General features: G+C 26.9%; 1 protein-coding gene across 1 annotated transcript; it reads left to right on the top strand.

The window, feature by feature from the left end:
- Positions 1–250: 250 nt before the first annotated feature.
- On the top strand, positions 251–10,681 carry LOC145840385 (RNA-binding protein Musashi homolog 2-like). Its single transcript, XM_082947631.1, has 8 exons — positions 251–498; positions 3,790–3,830; positions 7,163–7,443; positions 7,580–7,717; positions 9,512–9,575; positions 9,643–9,930; positions 10,067–10,145; positions 10,347–10,681. The coding sequence occupies exons 1-7, from the start codon at positions 335–337 to the stop codon at positions 10,123–10,125; spliced, it is 1,035 nt and encodes a 344-aa protein (XP_082803757.1). The 5' UTR covers positions 251–334; the 3' UTR covers positions 10,126–10,145; positions 10,347–10,681.
- The last annotated feature ends 1,873 nt before the right edge of the window (positions 10,682–12,554 follow it).

The raw sequence follows: 12,554 nt of genomic DNA, 5'->3' as shown, positions 1-12,554 counted from the left end.
ACGAAAGAAGTGAATATTATTTTAGAAGATACAAGATAATTTTTAAGTTTGTTTCCAGTCAAAAAAAATATTAATAATTTTCTTAACATTACTTTTTTGATTTCAAGTGCTACTTAACTTATTTAAATTCAAATTAGTTTTTATATTACATTTAACTTTAAAGAATTCTTACTTTAAATGAATACCGAACGTCTACAATAACAAACTTTAAGTTTTCCCTGCTTAAATGGCTTAATTTATAAATGTCCCATTAAAAGGAACATTCTGGTTTATTTATCTTAAAATTTAAATAACATAATAATTTAAATTTTTGAATTCTTTTCTTTGAATAAAAATGAATTCAGAATCAGAGCCAAAACCTGTAAGCCCAAAACCAGAAAGCTTAGATGTAGAAAATCTTAAGATTGCTGAAAGTACAAAACCTTGCACTTCAGAAGAAAACACCACTGAGTCATCTAGTCCAAAAGCTGACAGTCCTTATGAAGAAAATGATAAAATGTAGGTTTAAATGTCAGTAGTTTTTTGATTTTTCAAATATTTAGGTTTTTATAGTAATTACTGTAAACAGATGTAATCATTAATCATTTAGGTTACTCAGGCTAACTCTAGCTAGTTTTTCTTCCAAATTGTTTTAAAAACTCAGGCTGACTCAATATTTTTTGTTAAATAAGAATTTCAACTGGAATTTCAGTTTAGTTTATAAGACTTTATAGTCAACCAACTTTCTTGGTAGTTAAGTATATCTTCATTATGATTCCTGTTGTTATTTTTATGTTTTTTTTTTGTGTTCTAGCTTGTTTTAAAAGAGTTTTTTCATCATTTTTTTGCTCTTTTTACTATGTTTTAATAATTTTTCCATGAATTCAAGACTTCTCAGGCTAATATGAATAAACTTTAAGTATATTGTCACTTACGCTTTATATTTTCTTTCAAATAGTGCCAACCTATCTTGCATTCATTAAGTCTTTATTTAAATACTCTTTAAGAATTAATCACTGCATATAGTTTATTTTTTTTGGGTAATTACCCAGGATGATGTTGCACCAATATCAATCTGAAATTATGTTATATTTGATGTCTTAACCATAATTTCAAACAAAAAAATTATGTTTTCAAAATACATTGTATAATTACTTTTATTTAACATCAATCACATCAGTACAATAATTCATATTAATTATGATATTGTAAAATAAAATTATTTAAATATCTTAGTTTATAATAGATAAAATTAATTCTTACTTGTATTTATATATTTTGTTTAAAACAAAGTATCTTGCAAGATTTAACTTAGTGAGCTTGAAACATGGTTTTTAAGCCTAGAATTATGGTGAAAAAACACATCAAATACAATATAATTTCAGCTTGATATTGGTGCAAACATCATCCTAGTTAATTACTTTTTTTTCTATTAAATATACCAGTGCTTTAATTTGAATCAAATAATACTTACTTGAGAGCTGGGTTGCCAAAAAACTTGGAATCCTGGAAAAAGTTGGACAATTTAGGTTAAAAAACTTGAGAATTAAGTTCACTGAAAAACCTGGAATTTCTAACAAAAATTGCTAAAAAACCTGGAATTTTGAACTATTTTTAAATGTCAAGCAGTAAAATTTTAATTTAACATAAAAAATTTATCATATAGATAAAAAAAATTTGTCATGATCAAAAATTTTTTATTAAAAAAACAAATTTAAAGTAGCTTACAATATCTTTTTAATGTTGTAATACTACTGAGCACAGTTTTTAGCCCAAAGTTAGCTTTGAACTAAAAATAGACCCAGAAACATGTACTTTTAAAAACCTGGAAGAAACTCAGAAAACCTAGAAAAAATTTCTCAAAAAAATTGGTAAAATTGTGAGAGATACCTAAGTAATGTTTTTTTTTAACATTACACCAAGTATAATCCAAGTCAATTCGTAAGACACAAAGTAGAAGCTATAATTTTAGTTTTTTAATTGTGTGAAATAGATTTAAAATTGAAGTTTGTTATAACTAAACCTTTTTTGCTTAAATTTAAAAAAAACAAATTTAATTGGTTGAAATGAAGTATATTAAAAATCGATTTTACTACCAAATCTATTATTTACCTTTTCAGGTAAAGAACCTTATCTTGTTTTATATGCTTTGGGTTAGGTTTAACTTTGACACAATATGTCATATATACTTATAGTCATGTATTAGTTTATATATATATTGACTCAAATTTTAAAGCTATACAAGACAATTTCCTCTTAAATTTGAAATATAGACAGCTTTAAGTTATTGGTTGTATTCAAGCAGGTTTCTACTTATTTTCAGTTGCATTTTTTTGTTCTTACATTTGCCTATATTTGTGCTTTATAATTACAGGGTTGCCATAAAACCTGGAAAAACCTGAATTTTAAGAAGTTTTTAAACAACCTGGAAAGATTTAGAATTTTAAATAATTTTTTTCTTGTAAAATTATAAAATCTAGATAAGATTAAAATTGTTTTTTATCTTTTAATTTTTTTTATTAAACAATACATTTAGTATATCTTATTAATATTTTTCCACCATTTAAAATAGTTTTTTACCTTAAACTTAATTTTATACTAAAATTGACTTAACTACTTTTACTTTCAAAAACCTGGAAGAAATTTAGAAACTTCAAAAAAGTTTACAAACTACTCAACACTGTAATTTGTATGTCAGGGTTGCCACTTTACCTGGAAACCTAGAAAAACCTTGAAATACCTGGAATTTGACAATTTAGGGCAAGAATAACCTGGAAAAACCTGGAATTTGAGAAATTTTGAAAAAAAAAACATGAAAAACCTAGAAATTTGATCATAAAACCTGGAAAAACCTGGAATTTTTAATAATTTTAAAATATCATTAATAAATTTCGATTTTACACAAAAAATCAATCATATAAATAAGATTATTTTGTCATCATCAAAAATTTTTTTATTAAAAAACACAATTAAAGTAATTTCACAGTATCTTTTCAATGTTTTTATACTACTTAATGCAGTTTCTTATATCGAAATTTACTTTAAACTAAAAATAAATCCAAAACTGTACTTTTAAAAACCTGGAAGAAATTTGGAAAACCTGGAAAAAAATTTGAAAAAGCGAGTGCAACACTGGTATGTTCAGAAACTGATAATGTCAATTCACACTCTGTTTTTTGACCACAACATAACTTTTTTAAAATTTCAATTCTGCTTAATAGAGTGTTATTATTATTTTTCAAAAATTTTTATTTAAGTGTTTGAAAAGCTCATATAAAAAAACAAAATTACTTTGTTGTTAAAATGAAATTTTTAAAATAAAACCCAGGCTAGTTTTAATTTTTTTTGAAAAACTCAAACTGACTTAACAAACTCTGCTAGTCTAGATAATATTTCAAAATTTCTGGCCAGTTTTTCTTTAAATTTGTTTTCATAAAGTCCTCTTATTTTATTAAAGTGTTTTCAGGTATTTTAGGTTGTGATTGATTTATTCAGTTTTTTGCTTAATCTATATTAAAAAAAAATTTTCAAACCTAGGCCAACTAGGGCAAATTTGTTGTAATTTATGTTAGGCTAGTTGTTCGTCATTCAGACTTGCTTTTTTGTCTCAAAAGAGTGGTTGGCAACCTTGCAAATGTTCAGTTGCTAGCTCTTAAGCTACAATAAATTCCTGTAAATCATTTATGAACTTTCCATGAAAGTTTAATATGTTCCATAATTATCAGGTAAAATCAATATTATAGTTAGTTAGTTTTTAAGAATAAGTACAACCAATATGGTAAAAATATTATAAATATTAAAATTTTACAGGAAGATGTTTGTGGGAGGTCTTTCTTGGCAAACCAAAGATGGTGAGTTTTTGTTATAATAGTTCAAACTTCTATTTGAACAGAAAATCAGTCTTGAGAAGTACAATGTGCTTCTCTCTTATAGTTCATGTAAATTATAAAATTCACCAAAAGGCTGCAAAGTAAACTGTCAAGCAGTAAGTAAAAAGCCACACTGAGGGAATACAAGACGTAATTCTTGCTAGTGTAAAAAGAAGTTCTTAGTACTGAGATTATTTTCTCTTAAACCATCTCCAGTCTTAGCTGAATAGGTCTCAGCCACAGTTTAATTTTCTTATTTGGCTGATTCCGCTATTTTAAGACATGGTTTTTTATGTTAAAAATAAGTCTAAATATATTTTTGTGTAACATTTAATGAAATAGTACTTTAGTTTAACATGGTTTTAATTTAAATTATTTGACTATTTGTATTGTTTCTTAAGTATACAAACTGTTTTTTAATTGTTTTGAAATCAAATAGTTTCTCAAAAGTAAGCTCACATATGTTTGCATAAAAAAGAATCTTTTGTTGAATGTTTGGCCTCCTTTCAAATCTTCACTAAATATTATACTGTATAATTACACAAAAAGTAAATCAAAATTAAGGTAAATTGTGCTTGGAGAAATATTTTTGTCTGGTTAGTTTTATTCACATTTATTTTAAACCTCCAATAGTTGCAATCGTGATTATAGGAATAAATTTCAAGTACCACAGTTATTGCTCTAGCAATATGCATGAAATGTTTCTGCACTATTAAATTAGTTTATTATTTATATTTGCTGCTTTTCAATAAAATGAAATAATCATCAAGCCATAGTTTTAATAAGCTTAACTTAATAAAGTTATTTAAGTATTAATATTTTTTCTCCTACTTTTAACTAATGATAATCTTGTATTTATTTATGAATTCATCAAGTTTTTTTATTCAAATTGTATTTTACTTTTCTTTGCAAAGTTTCTTGTGTATTTTTCCTATGTCTTATACAAAACTATTCTTAGTTTTGTAAATGTTTAAATCACTTTTTTGGTTCAATATTGTATTCTCTTTTTTTTGCACTGTAGAAATAGTATATATTATACTAGTTTATTTTAATTATAAAAGAGGGCTCAGTTGTTATGTTCTTAATTATTTTATTAAATGGTCTTCAACTAACAGAATTTTTGTATTTTTAGACACGTTTTGTTAATATAGAAATATTTTAATTATGCAATCAATTATTTTGTTTCAAAATCAAATAAATGTTTACCAATTAACTAAAAAATTTAAAAAAATTTGTACTAATTTTTTCAGGATTGCCACTTTACCTGGAAACCTGGAAAAACTTTGAAAAACCTGGAATTTGACAATTTAGGCAAAAAAAACTTGAAAAACCTGGAATTTTGAACAAAAATCACTAAAAGAACCTGGAAAAACCTGGAATTTTAACAATTTTGTCATGTTCAGTTGTAAAATTTTGATTTGACTCAAAAAACTATCATACAAATAAAAAAAATTTTTCATCATCAAAAATTTTTAGTATCAAAAAACATATTTAAAGTAGCTTTACAGCATCTTTTCAATGTTTTTATACTTTTTAACACAGTTTCTTACCTTAAACGTAACTTTAAACTAAAAATAGACCCAAAAATGCGTACTTTTAAAAACCTGGAAGAAATTTGGAAAACCTTAATATTTTTTTTTTAAAAACGAGTGGTAACCCTGTTTTTTACATTGTTTAATAAAAAGTTTTACTATATTGAATACTTATTTTGTATGATTTTCACAAAAATAATAACACTATCATATGATAATATTGTTTAGAATCTCAAAATAAGTTTTGAGTAGTATGTGATAACAAATATATTAGTTTTTAGTAGCCGAATACACTTTATAAATCTCCTTATAGTTCATGGTTTCCAAAACTTATTCAAAAAAATAAAATAACTACTGTTCCATTTCATTATAAACCCCCAGAATATCTTGTGTAACTTTCAATTATCTCCCATTTATACTTCAGACCTTTTTTTCCTTTTTTACTCTTCATTACTAAACCCAGGATATTTGTTGCTGACTCACTAATTATAGCTAACTGCCTTAGTGCAAAAAAGTTAATACTGCCTCTTCTCTTTTTCACTAATTATTGCAACCTAAAATCACCCATACAGGTGAGGTATTACCTCCTTTGGGAAACCCTGGTCTAGTTCAAACTCTAATATTTTATGTATAATTAAAAATAACTATTTACGAGTCATGTATGAAGTTAGCAATTAAATTATTAAAAAAAACTGAAATAGTATTTAAAAGTTGTTTAAGTTAAGTAATAAATTTAAATAATTATTTTTAATAGTGTCAATCAAAGGGGATTGTCTTATGATGCATGTAATATTGATGGTTTAATTTAATATTTTTTTGTTTTATTACAAAATACAGCGAAGTGTCATACAGTTTTAAATATTTAATCGGTTGTTTTATTATGTTTTTCACTCACTCTATTTTGATTTAAAATTAAAATAACAACTAACTAGGTTAGTTTAATGTTTATCAAGTTAAAAAAATATTTAGTTTTGATTTGTTGAATGGTTTTTTTTGTACATTACAGTCATTTACTTTTTGCTTTTAATGTTTTTGAAATACCACAAAATAAGACTGACACAGAAGTTGTGTTATTCAATTTTGTTTGTCTGTTTCAAAGGTGGTCCCATTTTATTTAAATAAATGAGTAATTGAAAATCATCATAAAAAATGTGCATAACTTCCAAAATATAAAAATTTATCTTCAAAACAATGTTTCACTCAAAAAAAGAGTTCATCAGTTAATTATAAAATCCTATTTAAATATATTTCAAATATAAGTATTTAATATTAACTGATGATCTCTATTTTTAAGTAAAACATTGTTTTGAAAATAAAATCTTTAAAATTTGGAATTTGTAGCATTCCCCTTAGTTGACACCTTTAATTATTATCTTAAAAGATAAAAGTTTTGCAAAAAATGTGTAGTAAGTATATATAAAACAGTTAAATATACAGAAGTGATGGGAAATTTTGAAAACTTATAATCACATTTTAATGTATTTCAAATTTTCTAATGCTTAAATGATTCAATTTCATTTTAGATTAATTTGAAAAAAAATGCTGGAAATGTTTTTTCAATGTTGTAAAGTTAATTTAAGTGCTTTAGTTATACAATAATTCAAGTTTTGGAATAACTATGTAATGTCTAAAGTTTATTTTCAAATACATTTAGGATTGAGTTTTGCAGTTGGTATTTTTATAATTACTATCTAAATGGGTTTGATGGAATATAGTTATTGTGAGTATCTAATTAAGAGTATAATACAGCTAAAACTATCCTAATAAAAATATTGAACACAGAGGGCCTCAAAGCATACTTTGAGAAGTTTGGCAAAGTCAAGGAGGTGTCAATCAAAAAAGACCAGCACACTCAGCGCTCTCGCGGTTTCGCCTTCGTCGTGTTTGAGGAGGAAGGCTGTGTGGAGAAAGTCCTCGCGGTCGAAGACCATCAGCTTGACGGGCGCAAGATCGATGCTAAGAAGGCTAAGGCTTTGAAGAAGGAATGCAAGTTGTTCGTCGGAGGCGTCAACCCCGAAACCAACGACGAAGTCATCAAGGAGTACTTTGCTCAGTTTGGTGAGGTAATTTTTTCCAATATTTGATGAGATGTGTTGATTTAAATCCATACATATTTGATTTTGTCCGCAATTAAAGAACTTATTTAGGTATAAATGTAGTTTTTTTATACAGTAGTAATTTTTTGTCTAACATGTGTAGGTAACTTTGGTAGAAAGACCTCTTGACCGTACCACCAAGAAGCCAAGAGGATTCTGTTTTGTCAGTTTCAAAGAACTGGAAGCTTGCAAAACTATCTTGGCTAAAGAAAGTAAAATGCACACTATTGATGGGCGTGAAGTAAGTATTTAATTTATACTATTGTAATAATATTTTGACTATTGATTATTATAATGAACTTTTTTAAGGCCATAGGGGGGGGGGGTCCACTTTGTTTTTTACAACTTGATCTTATTTTGTAGAATTTAATCTGAGCTATCAGACACTTTTAACCGCTTAAAAAAAACTCAAAGTAACTTTTAAGATATAAGCGATCAAAGAAAGGGCGTTCAATAGGTTCCTTATGGAAGGCGAAAACTAAAAATGCGAAAAAAGACTATTTCACTAAAAATCTATCTCCTCCTTCATTTTTTGAGTAATCTTTCTCAAATTTTTACAGAATGTGTATCATTAAACTTTAAAGAGATCTATTGTAGGAATTTTTTTAATTTTGAGTAAAAAAAAAATTATTGTCAAAAAACTACCCTTTTTTTTAGTTTTTTGTGGATAAAATTTTTATTTTTCAAAATTTCAAAAATTCCAACATTCAGATTCTTCAAAATATTAAAAGGAACATTTCCTGAAAATTTGAAGTCTCTAGGTCAAAAAATAAAGGAGGAGATAGGTTTTTAGTGAATTTTTAAATTTCCGAGAAAATTGACCCCGAAAAATTTGCGGTCCATACGTTTGTATCGGAAACTTTTTACAAAAAATAAAATATCTCAAAAGTTAAATTATATTTTTGAATTTTATAAAAACAGGCTTGTAGTTTGTATTTAAAGCTTTCATATAAAAGCCAAAGTTATTTTTTGTAAAAAAAAAAGTCGGACCCCCCCCCCCCCCCCCCTATGGCCTTAACAGTTTTGCGTAAATAGTTTGAAAAGATCTGCTGTTACAACAGTTTGATTTTGTAACTATTATTGAGAAAAAGTTACGCATGATAACTTGTACAAATCCTGCTAATTATGATTTATTATGCTTCATTACTGACATATATTTTGATATTCATTTGAACTTGAGAGTTAAAGCAGTCTATTATTTCAAGTTTTCATTAACATTAAAATTTGTAATTTACACTTGAACTAACTTAACAACTGTTTGAGTAGAGGGGTACAGTATTAAAACAATTTTTTTGCATGTCTTATGATTCAAAATATTGTTAAAAGCGATGCTTAAAATAGTAATTAATATTTTAATTCTGTCACAACCGACTGTAAATATTGATGCGATAAAATGTTGTTATTAATAAAATTTCCATATAACCAAAGAAATTTTAATGTAAAAGTTTCTAATATATAACATTAAGTTTCCACACTCCTTATTTTTTTTTATATCATGCTGTTCTAGCTAACTGTATTACTGATTTTAATACTATCAAATTAGCATTTATACCTTATATTATGAAGCTCCAGTTTTTACTTTAGCAAACCGATTTCTTTTATAACATAATATATTATTAAATTAATTTAATCAAACAGTGTTCTCGTGCTTTGTTAATTTGAAGTAACGATTAAAGGTGTTTAAAAGATAAACTATTGATAATTATGTTGAAAAGCTGTACATCATACTTCATAACTATGATTGTAACATTTTCTGATTTATAGATGGTTTCAATTAAATATTTGTTTTTAGTATAACAGCTAAAAAATATTTACAATCTTGTAAAATAAAATGTTAAATGTTTTAGTTTTATGGTTAAAATGTTAAAAGATAAAAAGTATTTGTAGTATTAGATATCTTTTTATATGTCATGTTTAATTTTAATTTTATTATTAGTATATATTCAATGTTTCAGCTGTCTGAAATCTCTTATAAAAATAGAAACTAATTAAGCGCCAAAAAATTTAAAAGTAATGTTGTTTTAAAAATTGACAGGTTGAAGTAAAGGATGGTTCAAAACCCAAACACCAGAGAAGAACTGCCTTCAATGGATTCCCAAGTGAGTAGTTATAATTTTATATTGAAAATTAATTCAAAGTTGGTCATTGCAGTTTAAACTTTGTCAGGGTTCCACGACGGGTGGATGTTCGGTCAAGCGTACCCGTACCCCGGTCAGTTTTACGGCCAGTACGGGAACGGTTACAACATGTACAACAACTACGCCTACAACGGCAAGAATAACTACAAGGGCAAGAGGAACTACAACAACGGAGGGTACCAGAAGCAGTACAACAACGGCGGCGGGTACCAGAAGCAGTACAACAACTTCCAACACGGCGGTTACCAGGCCAACGAAGGTTACCAGGCCAACTACAGCGAGAACTACAATCAAGTCGGAGGAGGCTACACCAATGGTGAGATTTGTTGTGTAGTTAAATTTGATGGTTAAGCAAAGTTGAGACGATTGAGATTAAAGCTCATAAAAGGCATACTAAGTATACATTACTACATCATTATTATTTTTATTACTTAATATTTCAATAACTTTAGGTAACCACCAAGGCAACTACCAGCCTGAAAAGGTTGAAGCCAGAGCTCAGAACTACTGAAAGATAAATCAATCGCGAAGGTTATTTTAAGTTTATTTTGTCAAAAGAACTAAATATAAAGTTCATTTTTTTACTAATTAAAGTTGCAATATTAAATTTTTATAATAGAAATACGTTTCATAAATATCCCTATTCAGCCCATTAACTTCATACTTACATGATTAAGTTTATTAATGGTAAATAAATCATAATAGTAGCTGATCTCAAATTTTTTTTTTCAGGTTTCTGTCTGCAGTTCACTGAAGAGAAGGCCTCCTCCCTTAGACCATTACAATTTAGGTGCTATTTTTTAGTGTTCTTTTTTTTTTGCGGCCATTCTGGATTTGTCACCCGAATACTAATGGCCACCTGGTACTTGTTTTTAGATGAATTGTCACAGTAGCCTTGCAGATTACAACTTGGTCAAATTTTATTACATTGCTTTCCTAATTAGGTCATACGTTCTTTGAATATTATGTTGCGGAATGAATTTTAATAAACATTTGGTCATCAAACTCTCTGTTTGTTTGTTTCTTTTTCTTACTAACAAAGTTTGTTTACTATTAACTATTTATATTTTTCTTTAAAAAACGCATAAATCAGCTATTCACAGTTGTTGGGGTGTGCGTACTTACATTGACAACATTTAAGTGTATTTAAGTATTGACGTTGGAATTACACAATAAATGGTAATATTTTTATCATTTAAAAATATCTGAGTTACTAATATAAGTTTAACTTATAAAACTAAACATGCGAGTTGATTTAATACCAGCACATTATTTTGTATGTTATGTGCCATTGTTAATTCGCATACAATAATGCAAAATAAGCGCTTAAAGATGTGTGTACTGTATATAAAGCGGGCAGGAATTTGTGTCGCTTATGAAATCATACGAACTATTAGCATAGATTTTGAGAAAAATCTAGGAGTATAGCATTGATTAAGCAGATCGTTCATGTTTTTTGCTAAGTGCCTGTTTATGTAATTAGGAGCACTACTACTAAATTACAATAGCAACACCAAAATTTCTATCAATTAAATATTCGAAATTTATAATCTAAACCTTCATTTCTTATTATCCTAGCCCAAATAATTACAATTAAAATTAATAAAATAAATTGTGTATTTGACAGCTCACTAATAAAAGACCTTTTAATAAATTATATGTGTAGTTCAATCGGCCAGAGTAAGATAAGAAATATATATTGTAACTAAGCTTCAAAATATCTTGTCTAAATTTTGCAGTTTTATAACTGAGCCAAAAGTATTTGACTAAAGTTTTAAAAATTTTATTAGTCGAATACTGTACAGTATTTACATTCACCTGAAGGTTATGCAAAAGTAAACGTGATTGCTAAGTAGGTCTCGAACCAATCTGTCATAATTTACCCGTGTTTTCAGACAACCCTAAGTACACCTGGGAAATCATCTTTTCATTATAAACTCCAGAATTTCTAGTTTAAATCTATAAGTAGAATTCGTGCATCTTACGTATTTTGTATGATTTTTGGGCAACCTAAAGATGCTGTTTTACACTCCAAAATAAATTACGCTGTTCATGGGTTCACACCGTGAAACATTATAATGTAAGTTTCAAATATTTTTTAAAATATCTGGTGTAAGTTTTAAAACTCTTACACATGCCAAATATCTTTTTCTCTTCAGAATATTTAGTGAAGGTGTTAAATATCTAAAGTAAGTAACAAAATGAGTTTTTATACCACCTACATGAGTTTCGTGTATGTTCTCGTTAATCCCAAAATAAACTTTTAGTACACTAGTAACCCGCGGAGACCACTGTCTTACTCTACAATTTAACCTGTAAGTTTTACCTAGTTGGACTAATTTTTAAATTAAAAATTCTACCATTACTCCAATAGTGATCTAAACAAAAGACTGAAAGAAAGGTAGAAAAAAAAAACCCAAAAATCAAAATAAATTATTAATTTTTTTGTTGTATCTAATGTTTATAAAAGTTTTATTAAATGATTTTAACAATATGTATAGCCGATTCCGATTTCAGGCATATTAATAACATAGACCCCAAGAGTTATCTGTCTATAATATTTTATTGTGCATTGTTGTACTCCGGCATCATGTCCTGAGCGACAAATAACACGACACACCAAAAGAAAATTAAACACAGCTAAATTTATAAAGAACTAATTTTTATGTTTGAACGTTTAACATAAAAAGCAAAAACTTGGTACGTACTAAAATTATAAATAGTAGATGCACTTATAAGAAAGTACAACCAAATAAATGATTTTCCAGAAGCATTGTTTATAAAACTTAACACATTTATACAAAATTACTAGTCTGTAGGAAAAAAAATAAATAAAGTAACTATTAGTCAAATTAGACGAGATAAAATTTTGTTTATAGCCAAAATTTGTTGAACTTTACTGATATTTATAGTGTTTAAATTAAATCGTTTTAATTTTAA

This window comes from Thalia democratica, chromosome 7, assembly GCF_965202585.1.
Source record: "Thalia democratica chromosome 7, ktThaDemo2.hap1.1, whole genome shotgun sequence".
NCBI lineage: Eukaryota > Metazoa > Chordata > Thaliacea > Salpida > Salpidae > Thalia > Thalia democratica.
This window is presented reverse-complemented; position numbering and strand designations above follow the sequence as displayed.